Source organism: Delphinapterus leucas, chromosome 10, assembly GCF_059928025.1.
Source record: "Delphinapterus leucas isolate spDelLeu-1000000601 "Yukka" chromosome 10, BTC_Dleu_Yukka2, whole genome shotgun sequence".
NCBI classification, from domain to species: domain Eukaryota; kingdom Metazoa; phylum Chordata; class Mammalia; order Artiodactyla; family Monodontidae; genus Delphinapterus; species Delphinapterus leucas.
In genome coordinates this window covers 104,520,345-104,545,113 of record NC_143138.1, presented here as the reverse complement: position 1 = coordinate 104,545,113, position 24,769 = coordinate 104,520,345, and the positions used below count along the sequence as shown (strand labels likewise).

General features: G+C 53.8%; 1 protein-coding gene and 2 pseudogenes across 3 annotated transcripts in view; 2 read left to right on the top strand and 1 right to left on the bottom strand.

Annotated features, from left to right (window-relative positions):
* The first annotated feature begins 1,775 nt into the window (after positions 1 to 1,775).
* The window catches only part of SLC41A3 (solute carrier family 41 member 3), a 66,836-nt gene continuing 43,842 nt past the window's right edge, over positions 1,776 to 24,769 (top strand). The window contains exons 1-2 of one of the 3 annotated variants that reach the window (XM_089919851.1): positions 1,776 to 1,932; positions 11,603 to 11,889. In XM_089919851.1, the coding sequence (XP_089775977.1) occupies positions 11,635 to 11,889 (255 nt within the window). In that variant the 5' untranslated portion in view covers positions 1,776 to 1,932; positions 11,603 to 11,634. Of the gene's footprint in view, positions 1,933 to 9,239; positions 11,890 to 24,769 lie in introns of those variants that run through there. The other 2 variants (XM_022562617.3, XM_089919852.1) reach the window with 2 other exon arrangements.
* On the bottom strand, positions 9,022 to 10,313 carry LOC111168823 (heterogeneous nuclear ribonucleoprotein A1-like; annotated as a pseudogene).
* Positions 11,896 to 23,917, top strand: LOC149748330 (mitochondrial import receptor subunit TOM20 homolog pseudogene; annotated as a pseudogene).

The window sequence follows — 24,769 nt, the reverse complement described above, 5'->3', positions numbered from 1 at the left end:
GTGTCTGCATATCTTACTTTTCCATCCAAAAACTACAGTTTGGGCAGAGCAGCTCTTCGCAAAAGCTACTCACTGCTTGGAATCTGACCAGGGCTCTGGACACCCAGCGCTCTGGGCACCTATAAACACCAGTGAGAGGGGAAGCGAAGGGGCAAACTGGGCACGAGCCAGCTTGCAGGACTGGTGCGCACACTGCCTGCCACCTGTCGAGGCCCCAGAGAACGGGCTCCACATCCTGGCATGGCAGCCATCCTTTGGAGCTTGGCTGCAGCTGCCCCTTTGCAAGAGGGCTACATTCTCTCGTGCTTTCTCTACTACGGAGGTCAACTGTAAGTTGCCATTGATCATTATGCTTTTAATGGTTTATTTTTCTTGTAGTAAAGCTAAGAATAAAATGAAATGTTTCTTGTGCCCATAATTATACTGAACCAAGACAGCCACAAAATTTACAGAACCCAGGGTAAGAGTATGAATGGGGGCCCACAAGGCATATTTGCATTCATAGGAATTGCAAATAAACAAGTTGTAAAATGGGGTCATTCTAATTTCTGGCCTTGACAGATGTACCTCCATAGCAACTTGGGAGGCCACTGGACTTCCCAGTGGCCCTGTGGGAAGGGAAAGCCCGTGTTCCTGGACCCGTTTCTTCTTTGGATTGATGATCTGGGCACATCAGTGGAAGGGGCTTGGAGCCAGTGGGAATTCCTGGGTCCCAGGTAGCTGGAGCAGGTCTACAAAGTTGAGAGCAGGACTCCTGGCTACAGGTGACATGAACCCTGTTCCATGGGGAGGGCAGGAGGGGTCAGAGGATGGCTGGCCCTCTAAAGTCCAGGCGCCTGGGGAGCTCCAAAACCAGACATGGATCAAGAAGGCCACATGTCCTGAAAAACAGAGTGCACGTGTGTCTGTGACTCTGGAGAACTCTGTTTCACACGCAAAGTTGTCTTTTGTAGAAATAATATAGTGCAGTGTTTACTGAGTCTTGCTAAATATCTGGCCTCCATCTGCACTTGATGGTTCCTCCCCTGCCTGGGACTTCCCTCCGTGGGACCACGTTCTGGCTGTGACCCTGAGCAGGCTCCTAGCAAACCCTGCAGGTGAGCTTTGCCTGAGACTCCCTCCAAAATCTCATCCCTCCTCCCACCTTGGCTAGATCAGGCCAACGGTCAAAAGATAGTTTTGAGTCCATCGAGGAAAGCTGAACCGCTGCGTATTATTAACTTTGTCAGGTGTGATGCTGGTATTATGGAAATGTTTCAGAAAACAGGCCTTATCGATTAGATAAGATTCAAGTATTTACAGGTGAAATATGTCTGCTGGATGCTTTAAAATTACTGCGGGAGAAAAAAAGGTGTGTGCGGGGCCCAGGATTTAGATGAAAAAAAAAAAAATCACGATGCAGCGCATGCCCGCGGCCGGCCCGAGGGGCGTGGGGCCACTTTACTGCCCCGGGCCGCCCGAGCGTTTCCGGGACGACACCGGCGGGGGAAGACGGGCCCTCACGCCCCTCCTCCGGGCCTACCCGCGGCCCTGCAGCCGCCAAGGCAGAGAACCGTCCCAGGGCGGGTCTTGTCGCAAGAATCCTGGGGAGCCAGCCCTGCAGCCCGGGGAGGGGGAAGGCGATCTGCGCGGCCCAACCGTTCTTTCCCCCGCCGGTCCCCCCCAGCCCCGCCCCAGGGCCTGTCCCGCCCCCGAGACCCCGCCCAGAGTCCCGGTCCGCGCGGCCGGGCGGGGGGGGCCGGGGAGCGCGGACTCCGGGTTTGGGGGCGGGGACTCCGGGCCCGGGGGCGGGGATTCCGGTTTTGGGGGGCGGGGACTCCGGGTTTTAGGGCGGGCTTTGGGAGAAGGCCGCAGTCCCGCCTCCTCCGTGGCCCCAGCGGTCTCGCTGCTCTTCCATCCGCGTCGCTTCTCGCCGCCGCCTGGGGTTATCCGGTGAGTGCGGCTCTGCGCCCGATGAGCCCGGGGTGGGGTGCGCGGAGAGGGCGGCCCGGGGCTCCGAGGGCCCAGGGCCGGGTGCGCGGAGGGGGCGGCCCGGGGCTCCGGGGGCCGGGAGCCGGGTGGAGCAGAACGTACGCGGAAGAGGAGGCAGGACTGGGGGAGCAGGGGGTGGTCCGCGCGGTCGGGGTCTGGAGAGCGGGATGGGGAGACCCCTCGGCCCGGAGCGTGGCGGCCTGTCGCTCAGGTAGCTCTGGGGCCGGCGCCGACGGGCCCGCTCCCCACCCCCACCAGTGATGGGAGAGCACCAGGTGGGTCCAGCCCGGCCTGCCTTTAACGGCCCTTCCAGGTGGTTCTGCTGCGGGGGAGTTAAAACCGCTGAGTTCAAACGGCAGAGCCGCTGAGGGTTTGTGCTGGGGGTGGGGCCAGGCCACGAGTCCTGGGATGCAGATGCATTAGTCCCCTGTGTCTTCACCACCCTGAGGAGGCACAGAAGTTTAACTTTTCCAAGGATACACGTATAGGAGGGGAGGAGCTGTGTGGGGTGAGGCGCGCGTGGGGTGAGGCGCGTGGGGGTGAGGCACGTGTGGGGGTGAGGCGCGGGGGGGTGAGGCACGTGTGGGGGTGAGGCGCGTGGGGGTGAGGCGCGTGGGGGTGAGGCACGTGTGGGGGTGAGGCGCGTGTGGGGTGAGGCGCATGGGGGTGAGGCGCGTGTGGGGGTGAGGCGCGTGGGGGTGAGGCACGTGTGGGGGTGAGGCGCGTGGGGGTGAGGCGCGTGGGGGTGAGGCACGTGTGGGGGTGAGGCGCGTGGGGGTGAGGCGCGTGGGGGTGAGGCACGTGTGGGGGTGAGGCGCGGGGGGGTGAGGCGCGGGGGGGTGAGGCACGTGTGGGGGTGAGGCGCGTGGGGGTGAGGCGCGGGGGGGTGAGGCGCGTGTGGGGGTGAGGCGCGTGGGGGTGAGGCGCGTGGGGTGAGGCGCGTGGGGTGAGGCGCGTGGGGGTGAGGCACGTGTGGGGGTGAGGCGCGTGGGGTGAGGCGCGGGGGCTGGGCGGAGTGGGTGCTGGGCTTGGGGGTCCTGCCGGAGCGAGGCTGCTCACCGCCGGCCTGGCTCAGACGCTTGCAGGGAGGGGCCGTTGGTGCTGAGCGCAGAGGGACGTGTGTCTGTGGTTGTGTCCTGAAGGGTGGGAGAGAAGTGGGCTGAGAGCTAGCGGGTAACTTGAGGTCCAGGGAGCTTGTTTTTGAGGCACATCCTAGAGCAGGTTCCTTTCCCAGCCGACGACCCTGCAGAGGTTGAGGGGGGAAGCTGAGTGAGGACACCTTGCAGGTGGGCGTCCTTGAGCAGCTGAGGTGGGCCTGGGACAGGGGGCCGCCTCTCTGGCCCTGTCCGCCGTGGTCGGGCTCAGCGGGGCAGTACTGGTCGGGCCGTCCTGGGGTCTGGTGAAGATTAAGGAGGTAAAGAATCGCCCCACGAGTCATGGGAGTGGGGTCGTTATTTTTGAAGAGATGAGGGATACGGCCCTGAAGCCCTGGGCCCATAACCCTGTTCTGCCCAGCGTCCTCCCTCCTGTGGGTTCCACGTAGAATGCAGAGTGGGGACCCGAGATCCCGCCGGCGGGTTTGAGCACGGGCGGTGCTCCGTGGGGCAGGCCTGGACCCCTCCTCCCCCTCCGCTACCGCCTCTGCGCCATGGCCTGACCAGGCATCCTGGCTCAGATCCCCAGCATCGCCAAGAGTGTGGCAGGAATTTAAAGGACGGGTTCGGGCTTAGAGGGTCGAGGGCCAGAAGGCCACGGGGAGGGGGTGGATGTGGGTTCCAGCCCTTATGAAGGACCAGGGCTTGGGTCCCCAGTGAGGGCAGTCCCTGCGGGTGGGCCGACCAGCGGGCGTCCCTGGGCTGCTTGGCAGGAAGTGCAGGGCAGGTGGGAATAAGTAACTCCCAGACTTTTGAGCCAAGCAAAGCCTGCTCCGGCCGCAGTTCTGCAGGCTGGAGACGAGGGGCTCCCCTTTGCCTCCATTCATTGTGCCCAGGGCACCCCTCTTCTGCCCAGCACCTCCTCTGCTGCCCAGTGTGCCCCTGCCCCTGGGGAGGGGCTGCGTGTTAAACAGGTAGCCACGCGCCCGTGCTCTTCCTGAAGCTATAAATCCTCTGGGAAAAAAGTTTACCAGCAGCTGGGTGCAGTAAGCCCACCACCTCATTCCTCACCTGAAATTGTCTGGGGTCAGCTATCGAGGATGACAAGAGAAGGCATAAAGGCATCTCTACTGAAGAGAGAGGTGGAAAGGTGTATACATTTTATATTTAAAAACACCCCGGATCTAGAACACTGATTTAAAAAAAAATACAGTATGAGTGTGAGAGTGTGTGTTTATGTGTACACTGTGTGTATATGTGTATGTGTACATTGTGTGTATATATATATGTGTACACTGTGTATATATGTGTATGTGTACATTGTGTGTATATATATATGTGTACACTGTGTATATATGTGTATGTGTACATTGTGTGTATATATATATGTGTGTACATTGTGTATATGTGTATGTGTACATTGGAAGGATATGCGTATGTGTACATTGTGTATATGTATGTGTACATGGTGTATATGTGTATGTGTACATTGTGTGTATATATATATATGTGTACATGGTGTATATGTGTATGTGTACATTGTGTGTATATATATATATATGTGTACATGGTGTATATGTGTGTGTACATTAGAAGGATATGTGTATGTGTACACTGTGTATATATATATGTGTATGTGTGCATTGGAAGGATATACACTAGACTTAGCATTAGTGATCTTGGAGCAGTAACGTTGAGGACTTAAACTTATTTATACCTTTTTGTATTGTGTAAATCTTATTACTCATGAACACGTTACTTGTGTAATAAAAGCAATCAAGTTTTTATTTTGGAAAGGAAAGTAAGTTGGATGGTCCCTCAAGCGTAGAGCAGGTGAATGGATTGTGGTATATTCATGCGGTTGCTTTCTATGTAACAATAAAATGAAACAGATTCAGCAGTGTGGCTGAATCTCAGAAGTATAATGTCCAGTGAAAGAAACAAGACATGAAAAGAATAAATGGAGTGTGATCTTATTGATCTGAATTGCAAAGTGAGCAAAACACTACTGTGGGATCCCCCCCTTACCCATGGGGGATACGTCCCAAGACCCCGTGTGAATGCCTGAAACCACGGTTGTGCTGAACCCTGCATATACTCTGCTTCTTCCTGTACATACATACCTGTGATGAAGTTTAATTTATAAATTAGGCACAGCATGACTACGCTTGTGCTTTGGGGCCATTATTAAGTAAAATAAGGGTGACTTGAATACCATGGCAGTGGATCTGGTAACCTACAAGGCTGCTAAATGAGTGACCTGCGGGTGGATATGCCAGACAAAGGGATGATTCATGTCCCCAGCAGAACAGAGCTGAGCAGTGCGAGCTTTCGTCCCACTGCTTAGAACAGCACGCAATTTAGAACTTATTTCTGGAATTTTCCGTTACGTTTGGACCATGGTTGACCTCAGGTAACAAGTCGTGGGTTAGGGAGGTGACTGTGAGGAATTCCCTGGCGTGCAGTGGTTAGGACTCTGCGCTTTCACTGCCGAGGGCGTGGGATCAATCCCTGGTTGGGGAATTAAGATCCCACAAGCCATGCGTGGCGCGGCCCCCGCCCCCCCAAAAAAAGAGTAAAGGGAGGGGACCATCTATTGTTTAGCGCTGTAGTCATAGCTGGTAAAAGTGAAGGAGAAATAGAACAAGCTGAGGTGTGATCATGTCTCGAGTTAGCACTATTCTGGCGGGGAGTAGTTAGAGAGTCTGCGGAGGCTGGGAGTGTTCTGCTTCTTGACCTCCACAAATGATTCATACTTTTTATTGAGATATAAATCACATACCCAAAATTCACCCTTTAAAATGTACAGTTCAGTTGAACAGAAAACCCATGTCCACAGAGACTTGCATAAGAATGTTCAGAGCAGCATTATTCCTAACAGCCCAAAGTAGAAACAGCCCAGATGTCCATCACCTGGAGGAGAGGATAAAGAATATGTGGTCCAGCCACATGATGGAATGTTACTTAGCTGTAAAAAGGAGTGCAGTACTGATTCGTGCAACCACATGGAAGAACCTTGAAAACATTATGCTAAGTGGTATCTTAATATGGTTTTGATTTGCATTTTCCAAACAACTAACGTTGAGCGTCTTTTAATGTGCTTGCTTATTGGCCATTGTGTATCTTCTTTGGAGAAATGTCCAACTCCCTTGCCAATGTTTAAATTGGGTTTATTGTTGAGCTGTAAGTGTTCTTTTTATATTCTGGAAACTAGATCCTAATCAGATATATGATTGTCACATATCCTCTCTCATTTTGCGGGTTGTCTTTTTACTTTCTTGATAGTGTTCTCTGAAATATAAAACTTTGAAATTTTGATGAAGTCACTTTTACCTAATTTTTCTTTGGTTGCTTGTACTTTAGATGTCACATCTAAGGAACTGAAGCCTAATCCAAGGTCACTGTGTTTTCACCTATGTTTTTTTCTATGTGTTTTATAGTTTTAGCTCTTAGGTTAGGTCTCTGACCCGTTTTCAGTTAGTTTTTGTATGTGATTTGAAGTAAGGAACCAAATTCTTTCCTGTGCATGTGGATGTCCTGTCGTCTCAGCACCATTTGTTGAAAGGACTGTTCTTTCCATGTTCAATAGTGTGGGCATCCTTGTTGAAAATCAGTTGACTGTAGATGCACGGGTTTGTCTACAGACTCCCAGTTCTGTTTCATTGATCAGTATTTCTAGTCTTACCCCAGGACTACATGGTCTTGATTACTCTAGCTTCATAGTTAAGTTTTGAAATGTTAAAGTGCGTGTTCTCCAACTTTGTTCTCTCTTCCAAGTTTGTTTAGGATTCTGGGTCCCTTGCATTTCCATATGAATTTCAGGATCATCATGTCATTTTCTCCAAAGTAGGCCACTGGAATTTGGACAGGGATTGCACTGAATCTGTACATCAGTTTGAAGAGTGCCGCCATCTTAACAGTGTTCACTCTTCCAACACGTGAACAACATGGAATATCTTTCCATTTGTTAGCTTTGTAAAACTTTCTTTCAACAATGTTTTGCAGTTTTCAAGGTAAAAGTTTTAAACTCCTTTTGTGAAATGTGTTAAGTATTTTATGCTTTTTGATATTATTGCAGGTAGTACTGTTTTCTTAATTTTTGGATTGTTCATCGCTAGTGTATAGAAATAAAACTTAACTTTTTTGTATCAATTTTGTATCCTACAACCTTGCTGTACTTGTTGATTAGCTGTAATTGTGTGTGTGTGTGTGTGTGTGTGTGTATGTGTATCCTTTAGGATTTTCTATGTACAAGATCATGCCATCTCTAAATGGAGGTAGTTTTACTTCCTTTCCAACCTGCATGCTTTATATTCACTACTGAAGTCGTCTGACCTTGGACTTTTCTTTGTAAGAATATTTTTATTACTAATTCAGTCTCTTGTTATAGGTCTTTTAGTTAAAAAGAATTTTTTTTTCTTGAGTTAGTTTGGGCGTTGCTAGGAATTTGTCCATTTCATCTAGGTTTTCTAATTTGTTGGCATACAGTCGTTCATAGTATTCCCTCATAATTATTTTCAAATTTATAAGTTTGGAAGTAATGTCCCCTCTTAAGTATTTGAGTCTTTTCTCTTTTTTTCTTGGTCAGCTAAAGGTTTGTCAATTTTTTCAATCTCTCCAGAGACCCAACCTTTCTATTTGTTGGTTTTCCCTATTGTTTTTCTATTCTTTGTTCCACTTATTATCACTCTAATCTTTATTACTTCCTACTTCCTACTATTTTTTCAGGGGGATGGTGGTGATTCTGCTCTTCTTCATTATTTTTCTTAAGGTGAAAGATTATTTATTTGAGCTCTTCTTTTTTAACCTTGGTACTTGCATATACAAATTTCCCTCTAAACACTGTCTTCTCAGCATTCCATAAGTTTTAGTATGTTGTATTTTTATTTCTCTCAAATAATTTTCTGATTTCTTTCGTGTGTTCTTCTTTGACCCATCAGTTATTTGAGCATGTTTTTTAATTTGCACATATTTGTAATTTCCCAAATTTTCTTCTGTTATTTGTTTCTAATTTCATTCCATTGTGGTTGGAGAACATACTTTGTATGATTTCAGTCCTTTTAAATTTGAGACTTGTTTTCTCCCAGATGTGTGGTCCATTCTGGAGAATGTTCCACGTGTACTTGATAATAATATGTATTTTGCCGTTGCTGGGTTGGAGTGCTTTGTTTTCTATGTCTTACGGTTCTTTCTGTTCCTTTATTCTCCATTACTGCCTTCTTTTGTATTAGATCTCATGTATTTTCTAGTGTGCCCTAACCTTTATCATTGTATTTATATATATGAGATATTTATAAGATATATATATATAATATATAGTTATTTTTAACTCAGTAGCAACTTAATTTACTAGTATGTACAAACTTTGTTCGTATATAGCTCTGTGCCCACCCTTTTGTGGCCTTACTGTCATACAAGTTGCATCCTTCTACATTGTGTGCCCATCAACACTGATTTATAACTACTGCATTATGCAATTGTCTTTAAATCAGATACAAGAAAAGAGTTAGTAACCAAAAAATAACGCTTACACTATTTTGTAAAACATGCCTATTAGTTATCCTTGCTAATGCTCTTTATTTCTTCATGTGGACAACCAGCTGTCTGGGTCCTTTCATTTTAGCCTCAAAGTCTCCCTTTGGTATTTCCCCTAGGGCAGATGTGCTAGTGACAAATTCTCTCTTTTCGTTTATCAGGAAATCAATTTCACCTTCATTTTTGAAGGATAATTTTGCTGCCCATAGAACTCTTCAAGCACTTTCAACATGGTATGGCTTCTTGATTTCTTCTGGCTCCATGACGTCTGATGAGAAAGAGCTGTTAATCTTACTGAGGATGCCTGTACACGATGGGTCATGCTTTCCTTCTTTAGACATGGTTCCTTAAGTTCTTTGAACATATTTTATTTATTTATTTATTTATTTTAAAAAGACACATTTATTCAGCATCATGATCAGACTATTACACTTAGCAATCAACAGCATGGGTGCAAAAAAAAAAAAAAATCTACATTAAAACCCTCTGTTGGAATGCTTTACACTTTCCACGGAACAGAAACTAAAATAACCTGTTATACAATTAGTCACAAATACAGTCCTCGAGTTTTTTTGCCCATACACATGAGTATTGTCTAAAACATGTCTTCTTTGTAGCAGCTAGGCCCTGCCACCACTGTGCTTGGCTGAGTTCACAAATCTGTTGTAACCTGTAGCTTCCCTGTCACTTCTCTGGCTCTCGTCTCCTGCTAAGCTTTGTTTCCTGGCAGTAATCAAAACCTTCTGCCACTGCCATAGCTGCTACTGCTGCTGCTGGAACCGCCATAGCCACCTTGGTTTCGGGGTTCGGCAAAGTATTGGCCTCCACCGCCATAGGGGCCAGAACTTCTGCCTCCAAAGTTTCCTCCTTTCACGGGTCCAAAATTTTAAGATTGATTGTTGTAACTGCCAAAATCATTGTGGCTTCCACCACCTCCAAAATTGCTTCCATCATTACCAAATCCATTATAGCCATCCCCACTGCCACCATATCCACCACCACCGCGGCTGCCACCAAAGCCACCTCGGCCACTGAAGTCTCCTCCATGACCAAAGTTGTCATTCCCACCAAACCCCCCTCCACATCGCCACCAAAGTTTCCAGAACCACTTCCACCTCTTTGGCTGGATGAGGCACTAGCCATCTCTTGCTTAGATAGGGCTTTCCTTACTTCACAGTTGTGGCCATTCACAGTGTGGTATTTCTGAATGACAATCTTGTCTACAGAGTCATGGTCATCAAAGGTTACGAAAGCAAAGCCTCTCTTTTTGCCATTGCCTTGATCAGTCATGATTTCAATCACTTCAATTTTCCCATACTGTTCAAAATAATCTCTTAGGTGATGTTCGTCAGTGTCTTCTTTAATGCCACCGACAAAAATCTTTTTCACAGTTAACTGGGCACCAGGTCTTTGAGAATCTTCTCTTGAGACGGCCCTCTTTGGTTCCACAACTCTTCCATCCACCTCGTGTGGCCTTGCATTCGTGGCCGCACCCGCCTCCTCCACAGTGGCATATGTGACAAACCCGAAGCCTCTGGAGCGCTTGGTGTTTGGATCCCTCATTACCACACAGTCTGTGAGCGCTCCCCGCTGCTCACAATGGCTCCTCAGACTCTCATCGGTTATTTCAAAGCTCAAACCTCCGATGAAGAGCTTCCGCAGCTGTTCGGGCTCTTTGGGTGACTCTGACTTAGACATGACGGCAGTGGAGGGGGGAGGAGACGTCAACGATGCTTACTCGGCGGCGTCCACGAGCAGAAAGGCTGAACATATTTTAAATAGCTGATTTAAAGCTTTTATCTAGTTAGTCTGGACATTTAAAATAAAATAATGTGGCACCTCTGGAAATCAGATTCTCCCCTCTTCTTCTCAGGGTTGTTTGTTATTGCTGCTTACTGTAGATGTTGTTTGTTTCATGACTTGTCCGAACTAATTCTTTAGTCTGTTTTCTCTATTGTATGTGGCACTGAAGCCTCTGCTTAGTGATTGATGGAGATTTCCTTGAACGCTATGCCTGGTGCCGACGGGTCTCCCAGTCCTTGCCAGAGGGGCCCAGTGTGCATGTCAGGGCATCCCTTCAACCCTCACTCAGGTAGTTGGTAGCCCTACCTTAGCCTTCACTTCCTGCTTGTACTGAGCCTCCAGATCAGTCAGAGGTGAGAGCTTGGGTCTCCTCGGGTATTTCCTGAGCATGTGCACAGCCCAATGCCAGTGGCCTTCTAGTGTCCTGGGATCGTATGGGACCTTTTCAAAACCCAAGTAGGCATCTCATTCCACGGCTTTTCCTTTTAGGCTTTTTGGCTAGTGTGTTGTTAACCCCAACTATTATCTACTGCCTCAGGCAGCCAAAAAGGGAAAAGGCTTTTTATACGAAGCAAACCACAAGTCAGGTGAAATATAGAGTCTGCAGCTGGCGTCTTCTGGTGAGCTACCTGATGTCCAATAGTGACAGTTCTTCGGGAACGAGGCTTTGAGAAAGCTCTGGCCCATTCTCATCTTTCCAGGCAGTTGGTGTTTAAGGCTGCTGCAGAGCTAGAGAGCAGGAGATGGGACGAAGGCAAGTTCAAACATTACAGACGTCGTGGGCATCATTCTGTGGCTGTTTATGCTGAGATTCAGCATTTTTTCTTGAAGAGATATGTTGCTGCAAGCCTTTGATTAATATCCATAGTTCTGAAAAAGAAGATTCTGACAGTTTTAGTTTTCTTGTTGCTTTTATGGAGGAAAGAATTTTCAGAAGTCCTAATACCTCCAGTTTTGCTGACTCCACTTCATATATATTTAATGTTCACTTCTGTATGTACTTTCCCCATATTAAATTAAAAGCTGTTGTAAATCCGGGTTCCAGGAGGCCGTGTGGAGCAGGCTCCAAGGGAAGGGCTGTGGATTAGACAGAATGATGCAGCCTCTGCTAGACAGAAGAGCGTGAAAACCTACAGGCTGTCAGCCCCATGGGGGTCAGGAACTCTGCCCTACAACCCCTGTTGCTTTATGTCTCCCAGGTTAAGGCTGCCAGGGGCTCAGCTGTACTCAGATGGACGGGACGGAGACCCGACAGCGGAGGCCAGAGGAGCTGGGCCTGCTGCACGGCCTCAGCACAGGAAGACTCCCTGAAGCCTCGGAAGATGGACCGCTGAGTGTCCCTGAGAGCCAAAGGGTGGCCCCTAAACCCCTGGGGCCTGAGCTCAGCAGGGAGACCACCTTGTCCATTGGCCTCCAGGTGACAGTGCCCTTCCTGTTTGCAGGCCTGGGGCTGTCTGGGGCAGGCATCCTTTTGAACTATTTCCAGGTAAGAGGGAACTAAATGGGGATGGTGGGGGTCGGGTACTGTCTAGTGTCAGCCTAGGGAGTAGGCAGGTACACATTGTGTCCAGCTTGGGGGCAAGGGGCAGGACCTTCTCAAATACCATTTTTCTAAAATTTGGGCAAGATTCTTTTAGTTACTGACATCAGAGACTAACTTTAACCCAGGTTAAGCTTTAAGAGACAATTATTAGCTCATATAATTGAAATATCTGAGGGGCTGGATTTCAGGCCTGGCATGATCCAGGTGCTTAAATGGTATCAGGTTACTGGCTCTTTATCTGTCAGCTCCGTTTCATTTTCACGCAAGATTCTGTACTTAGAGGGGAGGGTGGCCCTTGGCAGTCAATCCTTTGTAAGTGTGCTCTTAAAAAAAAAAGCTTTCCGCGTCCCTCACTGTGGGCGTCGGGACAGAGCGGCGCAGTCCGCTCAGAGGGTTCTAGGCCAGCTGCTTCATCACGGACCCCACCGGCGCCGACCCCACTCCTCATTGAAGAGGAGATGGAGGGCCAGAACAGCGCCATTGCCGCCCGCATGTGCGGGTCCTGCATTTGCTTCGACTGCAAGAGGCAGAGTGACCCCAACTTCAGGAACAGGCTGCGAGAACAAAGAAAGAAACAGAAGCTTGCCAAGGAGAGAGCTGCACTTTCCAAGTTACCTGACCTTAAAGATGCTGAAGCCATTCAGAAATTCTTCCTCAAAGAAATACAGCTTAGTAAAGAGTTACTAGCGCAAGGTGAATATGAGAAGGGTGTGGACCACCTGACTAACGCAGTTGCTGTGTGTGGACGGCCACAGCAGTTACTGCAAGTGCTGCAGCAAACTCTTCCACCACCAGTGTTCCAGATGCTTCTGACTAAGCTCCCAACAGCTAGAGAATTGTAAGTGCTCAGAGCTTGGCTGAAGATGATGTGGAATGAGGAACAAATGTCAGCATAATCATCTCCATTAGAAAATATTTTTAAATCTTTTCTAAAAAAAAAAGAAGAGGAGAGAGACTTCTTGGTCAATATCCACATCAGTCTCCAAATATTGACCCTGCTGTCAAGTGTCCAGTCCTGTTCCAGTTAGTGCTTCCTGAGGGATGACATTCTCTGCTCGGCAGCTTGACTTCTCTTGTTGTCGCCCTACGAGGGGAGGCAGGCCCCTTGATTTACACCCTAACAGAGCCCCATAGCGTGAGGAACTGGGAGTAACCCATCAGACAACAAAGCTACCAGTGTACCATCCCTTTCTTTTTTTTTTTTTTTTTTTTTTGCGGTACGCGGGCCTCTCACTGTTGTGGCCTCTTCCATTGCGGAGCACAGGCTCCGGACGCGCAGGCTCAGCGGCCATGGCTCATGGGCCTAGCTGCTCCGCGGCATGTGGGATCTTCCCGGACCAGGGCACGAACCTGTGTCCCCTGCATCAGCAGGCGGACTCTCAACCACTGTGTCACCAGGGAAGCCCACCATCCCTTTCTTGTTCTTTGAGTATCAAAAGCCCCATTCCTTCATCAGCATGATCGGCAGAAGTCCTCCCTGGAAGAGCATGGTACCTGAGAATACTTGAAGCCATTAGTGGCCAGGTCGTCGCTGTTGGTTGGCAAGGAGCTGAGAACACAGACTGTCTGGAATGGTGAGCCGGGAGGAACGGCAGCCTCTGCCCCTCTTGCTGCGGGCACTCCGTGCCCAGGGAACTTAGGCCTGCCCCTCACTGATTTGGAACCAGTCAGGGTTTGAGTCCCAGTCTGCCACTTAGCTGTAAGGCTGGTGCTTTAAAATTTTTAAGACCAGCACTTAAAAATCAAGAGATGTCACATAAAAATTCAAGTTCCTGTTTTCCCTTGAAAATCTGGCAACTCTTCCAACATTGGACCCACATTCCCTCACAGCCACAGTTAGTGGTCACTGCCGTCTCGGTGTCCACGGTCCCCACCGTCCCTCGGTCTGCACCCACTTCACTCCACTACCTGCCTGCCCCTCCCTTGCCACCTGGGGTCCTCAGTGACCCTTCCAGCCCATGCAGTCCAGTTCCTCGTAGCGTCACAGCACTGGTGACGGCCAGCTGCCTTTCCAGGTTACTCCCAGACCTCCTCAGACCCCAGCATGGCTATGTGTCACGCCAGAGTCCCTGCCCTGGTGTGACCCAGCCCCAGGCCCCCGTTTGGTCTCTGTGATCCCCAGACCCCTCAGCCCTCTCCTTCCTCCAGTGACCTGGTGCCCTGCGGCCCCATATCCTTCTTTACCCCGCGGTGAGTCACACCGCTGTAGCCTCCAGAGCACCTTGGGGCCTGGCTTCCGCGTGCCAGAAGCTCACATGCCGCAGACCTCCCCCAAGAATTCCCTCTTCCACCTGAAGGCCGCCAGCCTCCTCGCCAGCCTCCTGACTCTGTCTCCCTGAAGTCTGTTCTCTGTGCCGCGATTTTCAAAAAACCTGTTTTCATTGTGTGTTCAGTATAACACCACTGAGCATGTATCCCCTGCACACGCACATGTGCTCACTGATACGGACACGCGTGTGTAGGTCACGTACATGTGCGTATTTATACACACATTGATTGATACATATACATACTTGTCTGTAAATATACAGACATATAAGTCCCCTGCACATGCTGGTTTATAGGTTGCGCTTCGAGCGGCAGGTAACAGAACACTGTGTGGCTTGGAGCCCAGACTCCAGAGCAGAACCAGCTGGGTTTGCGTCTGACCTTTGTCACTGGCACAGGCTGCCCTGTGTTCCTGGTTTTCTCCTCTTAAACCAGAGCTGAGGGAGAACTGCCCAGGTTGGGCTCCCGGGAGGGCTGTGACATGCGGTGCCGGGGCCTTGGACTTGGGTCTCGCCCACGAGGGTTTGTGGCCGACGTTCTTCTTCTCGTCGATACTCCATCACAGGTAGTTCTGTGCTGATGTTTAAGAACTTACACAAAAGCTGCGACTCAGATAAGAATTAGAGATACTGTTCTAGTGTTTCTTTCCCATGCCTGGGGGCAGGGCCCGGCCAAGCAGCCCCCACGATGCATCTCTCCCCAAGTTTTAAATCTCTGTGCACTTGCCTACTGCCTCTGGGATAAAACCCAACCTCCTAAAATGCATCTGAACATCCTGAGCTCACCTGGCTGTATCAGGATGGTTGCAGCCACAGGTACCAGAAAACCCGACTTACAGTGGGGTAAGTAGGAAGAAAATATGTCATCTCCCAAAACGAGGTTTCCAGGATAGGGCGATTCTGGGGTTGGAAAGTGGTGTCACCACCAGCCAACGATGTGTCCGAGGACCCGGCATCTTCCCAAATCCTGCTAGTCAGCCTCCACAGGTCAGCTTTGTCCTAGAGGCGTGTCGTGTCCAGAGGGAGAAAAGCAGACCGTGTTCTCGTTCCTCCTTAAGTGCGAGGAAACTTACCTGGGGACTAACTCCCCAGCCTCTCCCCGGCCAGATGGGAGGCACATCCCACGTGAAAGCCACATGTAGGCAGAGGGGATGGAACAGCGTGATCAGCTGGCTTAAGTCATGGTCCGAGGGGTGGGTCCTGCTGCTCCGCGGCCTCACCTGGGCCTCCTCTTCCCCCTCCCATGTCCCTCGGAGCCTTTCCTGGGACGCCGCCCCCAACATCACTTCCTGGGGCCTTGCCTCTACCTCCTCGGTTGAATGAGACTCCGTGAGCCCAGAGGCTGCACTTTTTTTTTCTTTTAATACATTTGTTTTTCTGGAAAAGTAAAGCATTCACGTGCCCGAAAGGTCAGCATGTGCACAGGGACAGGACGTGCTCCTTGCCTGTCCCCAGGCTCTCGCTTCTCCAGGGCAGCCAGGACCTGCACCTTCTCGTCTGCCTCTGCATTCCTCTCACCCTTTTACGCATGTGATGGCACATAGAAACTGTTGTGTGTTTTGCTTTTTTCACTTTACAGTGTATCTCAGAGGCTATTCTTTGTAAATATGTTAAGAGCTTCCTTTTTTAAAAAAGATTTATTTTTTTATTTTATTTATTTTTGGCTGTGTTGGGTCTTAGATGCAGCACACGGGCTTCTGTCTAGTTGTGGCGTGCGGGTTTTCTCTAGTTGTGGCACGCGGGCTCCAGAGGGCGTGGGCTCTCTAGTTGAGGCTCACAAGCTCTGCGGCATGTGGGTTCTTAGTTCCCTGACCAGGGATGGAACCTGCGTCCCCTGCAATGGAAAGCGGATTCTTTACCACTGGACCACCAGGGAAGTACCAAGAGCTTCCTTTTTTTTTAATGGTCGTTCAGTATCCCATCAGGCAGACACACCAGCGTTTATTCACCTTTTTTCCTCTGATGTTTGTTTAAGTTTCACAACTATGTTAGTTTGCTCGGGCTCCTGTAACAAAGTACCACAGATGGGGTTCTTTAAACAACAGACATTTATTCTCCTGTCCTGGAGGCTGGATGTCTGAGATCCAGGTGTCAGCAGGGCCTCTCTCCTTGGCGTGTAGACGGCCGTCTCCTCCCCGTGTCCTCACGTGGTCGTTCCTCTGTCTGTCTGAGTCTCCTCTGACTATAAGGGCCTATTGGATACGGGCCACCCCCCCACTTCCAGCTTCCTGTCTCCAAATACAGTCCCATTCTGAGATGCTGGGGACTGGGGAGGGGCACACAAGTCAGCCCGTAACCACTTAGAGCAGCACTGCTGACAGTGCCACATTCTTTACACGTCTGGGTGAAGGAGTGAGATGGATTGCTGCAGGCAGAGCTGCTGGGTCAAAGGGCATAGGCGTCCGTAACCATGATAGATGTGGGGCTGCTCCCACCTCCCTTAACGGTGTTATCTTCAGCCTCTGTGATCCTTCACCACCTGGCAATGGATCATACACTGTATGCTGTGGCCTCTGCTCCAGGGAGTTAGCTGTTCCGGGGCTCAGAGCTTAAGCAGCTTTGTGCCCCACGGCTGCTGTGGGACAGCAGTCAGCAGAGCTGGGTTTCGGCTTCAGGTGTCGTGATGCTGCAGCCGAGGGGTCAGCGTGCTGAGGCCTTCATCCCTTCCCCTTGGGCATGTCCAGCATGGCAGCTTCATCCAGGTGTGGGGTCGGAGAAGGAGACCATCTGCTAGCAAGGTGGGTCCCAGGAGCAGCATCTTTGCCGGCTACTGGACGCGTCAAGTCCCTGAGGTCAGCTCGCCCTGGGGGTCGTGATTCAGAGGCCGGGGTCCCCGGAGGCCGTCACCGGGACCGCCAGCGGTGCTCACTGCAGTGGGATTTGCATTTCTCATCAGGAGTGAGTGAGGTTGAGTATCTTTGGATATGTCCTTTGTCCGTATTTCTGAGGAGTGGTGTTTGTTTTTGTATGGATACTTCGGGGCTCTTTACATTTTAAGGAAATTGGCCTTTCCATTGTGATACGGATTGTAAATATGTTTCCCATTTTTCCATTTATCTTTTGACGTTGGTTCTGGTGGTTTTTTGCTGTGCGTGTACTTTTTTCTGTAGTTAGATTAACACACTGTCTTTCGAGGCTCCGAGCCTGCGTCCATCTCAGCGACAGCGGCTGCCCCTCGTGCAGCTGCCCTGCCCCCTAGGCCCCTGCAGGCCACACAGGCCACAGGTCAGAGGGCGCCTCTCAGGCAGGAGGAAGCCCCACTGTGTCGTGCGTCTGCTCTCTGCATTGCGCGCAGTGAGAGTTCAGGCTGGCCATCCGCGGACACTGAGCTGGTCTGCAGAGGGGTCAGAAGCCCCGGGCCCCGAGTGTGGGTGGGCGTAAGGGGAGGGAGGGTGGGTCCTGCAGGGGTCACGCCTTAGCAAAGATACAGGGTGGCCTGAGAGGCTGGGAGGGCAAGCAGGCGGCTAGAGGGCAGAGGCGAGGGGTGAGAGCTGAGGGAAGAAGCTGAGGCTGCACTGGGTGACACATGGGTGAGGTCAGCCTGTCCATCACCTCCTGCCCCGGGGTGGGGGGGCAGCTGAGCACACAGCACTGGCCGTGTTGAGCACTCACGTGCGCTCACAGCCAGGGAGGGCCTTCAGGGCAGCGCTGGGCGCAGGATGAGCCGGCTGGGGTGGGCGCCCAAGCCTGCTGCCCGCTGCCCCCCGGATATGAAGGGCTGCTTACCCTCAGGCACGGAGTGGAGGCCACTCGGGGCCTCTGCTCCCCCCATGCCACAGCCGCGCACGGCCTTGCACCCCATTGACCTTGGACGCCCGGTGCTGACCAGGACCTCCAGGGAGTGGGCTCTTGACGGGACGCAGAACTTACAGGGACCCCTTGGTGGCCAGTAAAGGCGATTGAGGGGCCGGTGTGGGTGTGCCTCCCCCCGGGGCGAGTCCATGTTCGCCGGTACCTGCGGCAGTGCTGACGCCAGGGGCTCCTCTTGCTGTCTTGGAACTGAGCCGGAGCTGCGGGAGGGCCGCTCGGCCCAGCGCCGGCCTCGGGCGAGGGGGGTTGGGGGGTGGCTGTCCCCCTGAGAAGTGGAAGGACGAGGGTCCCGGCAGGCCTGTGGCCTTAGTGCAGGCAGACACATCTGTCGCCCTGTGTGTTTGGAGTGTCCGGAAGGCGGGGTTCCCAGAGTTCCCTCCCTAAACGAGACGGCCCTTAGGCCGTGGCCCAGGTGTCTAAAAGGCACAGAGCCGGGCGGCCGGTGCTGAGGCGCTGCCTGGAGGTTAGGCACCTGTGCCGACCGCTGGGTGGCTCAGGTCCTGCACCAGGGACATCCGGTCAGGACGGGAGGGTGGTGACCTCCGCCGAGCGCCACCGTGACACCCACGAAGTGCACAGACCCCACTGGGCCCACTCAGTTGATCTCGGGGGCTCCCAGGAGCCCTGGTTTGGGGGTCACCTCCTCTGGTCTGTGGCATCTGACTCAGGACAGGGAGGCCGCCCCCTGTGGGTGGGATGTGCCAGAGGCCCAGGGTTGGCTCCCCGCCCCGTATTGAGGCTGCCCTCCTTGGTCACTGTGCCTCCCAAGGCCCACGGGCAGCCGGGCTGCGAGGGTCCCAGCAGGTCTGCGAGGGCCCCCTTCCCAGGAGAGCAGGGTGTGTACCTGCGTCGTGGCTCAGCTGGTGGACGGCGCAGTCCGGGGGAAGTTTCTGGCGTCAGGTTAAAGCTCTCAGTGGTCCAGGGACCCCAGAGGCTCTTGAGGGTTCTCTTCAGTGGAGGTGTCTCTGGGGCCCGATGGGGGTGCCTGCCGGCTCTAATGGAGCCTCTTGTTGGAGGGGCCCCTTCAAGGCAGGCTGTTCGGTAAGTATGGCCTAAATGGGCAGGAGTAAACTTTGCACGTGAAGACGGCCACCTCCAGAATCCACAAAGCCCGCACAGGTGCTGGGCTGTGTTCGCACGTCAGGATGAGCTGCTCCCGGTGAGCAGAGGGTCTTAGGGGTCTGAGCAAGGGGAGGCTTGCTCTGCGAGGGCGGCGGCAGCCCATCCTCTCTGGGGGGGCTCCTCTGTGAGTGTTCGGGTGTCTCAGGGAAGGTGTCCCATGAATCTGTAGAGGGGCGGCCATCGTGTAGCGCCAGCCCTGCGGAAGGTGCAGCAAAGGCCCGACCTGCAGGGAGCCTGCGGCTGCAGGTCCGCCTGGGAGAAGCGAAGGTCAACACGCCGAGAGTGCTGATGCGTGCTGAGCGGAGCGTGCTAGCCAGATCCGCAGGGCACAGCGTTTACCGGCTGCTGCCTGGGTGCGGTCAGTGTCCCGACAAGACTAGATGTTGGGTGTGGGGCCCACAGCACGGGACCCCAGCTTTAAGGCTGTGGTCACCACTGCGAGGCAGTTTGTCTCTGCCAGGTTTAAGAACGGAGCTGGGCGGTCAAGTGGAGAGCAGCGGGTACCCCCTTCACTCAGTAGGCCTCGCGAGACCAGGTTCAACCCCGAGGGCCAGTTTCAACGTGGTGGCCTGCGTTGGGCCGCATTAACAGTTTTAACCGGGGAGGGGGGTGCCACAGGGTCCCCGTACGTCAGCCAATTTTTAAGTCAGGCTGGCAGCAGGGGTGCCTGATTCGGTCCGTTCACAGTCGTTCCGGCCTCGGGGAGGTGGTGACCCCGGGGCGGCTCACGCACAAGCCAGCCAGCGGGGCTCCGTCCGTGGCGGCCTTCACCGTGTCGGGAGCTGTTCAGTCAGCAGAAAGCAGCTGGTCAGGCTGCCGGGCGTGCGCGGTCAGGGGCGGGCCGTCCTGTTTGTGACGCCAGCTGCAGTGACGGCCTTCTCTTGAGGGACCTGCACCTGGACGGGTGAGCTCAGAGTTCATCAGCCCCACGCACCAGGCCCAGGGGAGGATGTGCCTCCCACGTGGGGCCCTCAGGACTGCGCTCAGGAGCGCCAGCTGCCAGAGGCTGTGCTGGCGGGCATTGTAGGAACACGTACCGGTTCCCGTGGGGCTGTGACTGACTTGTTTGCGTTCCGCGGGCTCCTCGGGGGTCGGGGCGGCAGCACTGGGGCTGCCCCAGGCCCTGCTGGCTTTACCAGGTGTCCAGGCAGCACATCATAGGAATAATGTGGGCCCTACACGGCTCAACTCGTGGAAGGCTGATGGGTCTCTTTCTGTCTGCCTCTACAGTGCTGCTTGTTTGTTTGTCCACACAGCACACGCGTGGGCCACGGGCCAGCGCTGTGCCGAACGCCGCGGTGGATGGGGTGCCGGGCCTGCTCTTGGCCGTCACAGCCGAGCAGGGAGCGACGGGCATGAGTCGGGGTTAGGCAGCGGCAAGGGCTACACGGAAACGAAGGGGCAGAGCTGGGTGACGGCTGGAGCAGCCTTGAGGGGGATGCCGGGAAGGTGTCCCTGAGGAGGGGGCTCTGGGCTGAGGCCTGTGTGGCGAGGGGGCTGGCCGGCCGGGGCGGGGGCACTCGGTCCCACATGGTCACCGGCAGGTGCGTTCTGCCGGCCGAGTTGGAAGCAAAAATGAAGACGACCTTTCCTGTTGCTGAGAACGTAATTGCCTTGACCTCTGGGACCTCAACAGGATGGGGGGATTCAGGTCTTTAAGAGTGACCGTTTCACTCAGAACCAGCCCAGGCTCAAGGTGACCTGCGAGAGGGCGGGAAGCCGTTGGGAAGGTGTGCTCCTGGGAAAAAAGCTGTTCCCACCCAGGACCCTGAGACGGACATGAGGCCCGGCCGTGCGCCCGCCCTCCGCGGCCCTTCCTAACTGTTCCGCAAGTTGAGGGGTTGGGGAGGTTCTGATGCCGCAGCTCTTGGTGCGCAGGGTCTGGGCTCCCGTTTCTGGAGCGGCTGGTGGTTCTGAGCAGCGTGAGCTGAGACCCTTTTGGTGGGGCGGCGGGAGGAGGTCACCCAGAGCCATCTGGCACCTGACCCAGATTCCTCCCGAGGCCCAGCACAGCCCCTGAATCCAGCTCAGGCCCTTGGAGACTTTCCGCTGTGCTGCTGAGCTCCTGTGAAAGTCACGTTCCCGATCTCCTCGACTGTGAGCCAGCGAGCTGTGTTGACATATTTTGTTCTCAAGTTGCATGGGAAAGTAATCTTCCACACATGATGGCATCTTTTATTTGTTTTTGGTGACAGTTTATTTTTTGATGGTTATAAAAGCAAATAATCACTATAGATGTACAGAAAGTTATGAAATAAAGGTCACTTAGGATCCCATCACCTAAAAGTACCCACTTTTAGCATTTTGGTATATAACCTACTAAATTGTTCACTACTTGTGTGCGTGTGTACTTATTTCTCATTATTTTTTAAACAAAAATGAGAAACGGGGGCTTCCCTGGTGGCGCAGTGGTTGAGAGTCCTCCTGCCGATGCAGGGGACACGGGTTCGTGCCCCGGTCCGGGAGGATCCCACGTGCCACGGAGTGGCTGGGCCCATGAGCCATGGCCGCTGAGCCTGCGCGACCGGAGCCTGTGCTCCGCAACGGGAGAGGCCACAACAGTGAGAGGCCCGCATACCGCAAAAAAAAAAAATGAGAAACATTTTTGTAATGATTTATAACCCGCTTAATTAGGGATCTTTCGCATGTGTAATCATGCAAGTGGTTGTCTATTTCCACATCTTCTGTCCTGATGAGAGTGGTTCAGGGACCCACTGTGTATCATTTTATGTTGTATTATGACGTTCAATCGCATTTAAAACTATAAAGAGATCACAGGAGGTGCTGAAGCCAGGAGAAGGAAATCGCTAGTTGGGGGGCCTGTCCAGATGTGGGCCTGGGGACTGGGGCAGCCAGTGTTCAGAGTGGGCCCGCTGAGAGGGGTCTGTCTTAAACGAGCTAGCGGCCTTAGACGCGTCAACTTCTGCTACACTTTCCTTAGAAATGTGCCATTTCTCTTAGCCTCCTGCTGGTTCAGACTCCTGTGTGAACAAACAGACCCTCATCTCAGAGGCGGGCAGCAGCGGGGGCAGTGGGCACTGGAGTTGGGGGTCGAGGTCCTGGCCCCGCCTGTGAGGCTGACTGGGGGATGGTCTATGGGCAAACCCTGGCGGGGCTGTCAGCTTCTTATTTGCAAAACCGGGACCTTTGCTTCCTGATGCGTGGCTCGGAGGTGCCTTGAGAGTCTGGTGATGGATGGAATGTGACGTGTGTGCACGTGAAAGGGCACGGGTGGTCAGCTGTGGCCTGAAAGCTCAGGGAGAGTCTGGGCTGCGCAGGGAGGTTAGGAGTTGCTGCATTATCTGAGAAGGTCCCCTTTGCTCCTGCTCTGCAGCAAACCATGCCTGACTCTGTGGCTGGCGGGAAGCCCGCTGTCAGTATGATCTCAGGTCTTTCATTTGGACGCCACTCAGCGAGCAGCTGGTGGGACACACAGTCCAGGACCATCCCCTCCTGTGACAGGACGGCTGGTGCTGGCTGCCCACGGGGCCGCAGCCAGGACACACCCGAGATTCTCCTCTGTGGGGTGGCGGGGTCCCGAGCGCCAGCATCTCCGGAGGTGGGCAGTGGAAGCCGTCAGGACCCCAGGATCGGGGCCCAGAACTGGACGGGGGCAGCGTCTCCTGCGCTCACACACAAGGGGCCGACAGACCCCAGCCGTCGCTGGGAAGTGGGGCTCCTTCTGTCTGGCTCCTGGGAGGGGCTTCATGAGAAAGTGAAGGGGGCGAGGAAGGATGCAGTGCAACATCGGGGGCGCGAGGGAAACGGCCGTCAGGGTCTGGCTGGAGTTGGCGAGGAGGGAATCGGGCTTGGCCAGCTCAGTGGGATCTGGTGAGGGCTGGACTCCAGGCTGAGGGCTGGGCTTGAGCGTGGGGTGGACTTTCCGAAGGAGGGGAACCGACTGAGGTGCACAGGAGGCGTGAGCGAGCATCCAGCCCGCAGCTTTGGGCTCCTGCTGGCTCTGGCCTTGACTCTGCTCAGCCCGCCCTCAGGCCTGGACACTGTCCCCGGCACCTGTGGGATGCACAGTGGACACACTCATTTATTCCACGTAGAGACCCCCTTCTCCTCGGGGTCGGGACGGCAGCTCAAGGCTGGTCTAGCCTCTGTCGGCACGAGCCTGGGCCCCTAAGAAGCACCTTACAACTCTCTGTCCTTTGAGAGACAGCAGGGCTGCATTCCTTCTGTGAACACAGCCTCTTCCTGTGGCCGTGAGCCCCTCGACACCTAGGTCGAGTGGCCGCAGGGCACGGCTTCTTTCTTGGGGGCCTGCAGGCCTCTCGACCTTGAGGGGTGACAGTCCTCAGGGGCTCAGACCTGGCCCGAGGAGCAGGTGCTTCAGGCTGAGATGTCCCCAGGCCCCGTGCGGCCTCACCAAGGCCGGGCCTCACGTGGCTCCGGCTCTCTGGTCCAGCCCGAGCCAGCGTGGGCCGGACAGCTGGACGCTGTCAAGGTCGCCCCAGGGGACAGGGAGCCTCCTCGTGGGAGGCCAGCCGAGGGAGGTCCCACCGGACACGGCAGCCACTCTCGGAGGAGAACCTGATCTTCGGGGAGTGGACAGCAGGAGTGGCCGAGCCCTGAGCGAGGCTGAGTCACCCGGCCTTTGTTCCTCACCGTTGGCTCTGGCCCTTGGCCGAGGGGCAGTGGGGACCGTCTACAGCACGGGGCACCTGGCAGCTCTGCCCGGGTGGACTCCTTAGGAAACGCATCCTGGTGTGGGTGGAGGCCGGTGTTGGGGGCGCCCAGGCTTGGACATCCAGGGAATGCGTCACCGGCCTGGCCATGGTGGTCACCCAGCTGGACCTGGAGCTCTGCTTTCAGGGCACGAAGCTGCGAGGCTTCCGCTGTGAGTTCACCCGCTGCCCCCGCGGCGTCCTCCCCGAGACCACCTTCACCATCGTGGGCCAGGTTGTGGTGCCCGTCCTGCTGTCTGGCCTCGGCATGGTGATGGCTGGCCTGCTGATGAACACCGTCCAAGTGCGTATGGCGAGGCGGGGGGCAGCGTGGGCCCCGGGGTGGGGGACCAGGCATCACACACAGGACAGGCCCCTGGGTCGGGCAGGGGACTGGGCTCGGGGGGCTGGCAGGAGTGTCCTCCTGGAACCTCAGTGTCTGAGAGTCACAGAGGCTTCTGACGACCCTCCACCGTCAGCCTGCATGAGACTCCTCAGCCTGGGAGCTCGAACTGTTCTCCTTCCAGCAAACGCAGACCCATTAGGCAGGGCCTGGGGGGCCTTGAGTCCTGCTCCTACGGTCTCTCCCCACCCGAGGGGCTCAGGCATCCTGCCTCAGCCTCTCCACCTGCAAGCCAGGCAGTGTTGTGAGGTTGGTGTGCTGGCCCGAGTGAGGGTGCCGGGCACCGCTTCTCCAGCCCCAGAATCTCTGGAGGGGGGTCTCAGCGGGAGGACGGGGTCCTGAGCATGGTGGGGGTCCAGGCGCACGGGGGGATGCAGATGCGGGGGTCTCTATCAGGAGAGGTGTTTGCTGGGAGACCCAGGGGGGGTCTGTTTACGCCCTGGGTCAGCTCTGGGAGCCGTGTTTGGGTCACTTACGGAGATAGTGTGTTCTCGATCCGCTGGGGCCTGTACGTGAGCATGCGGGGGGAGGGGCCGTCACCTCTCACA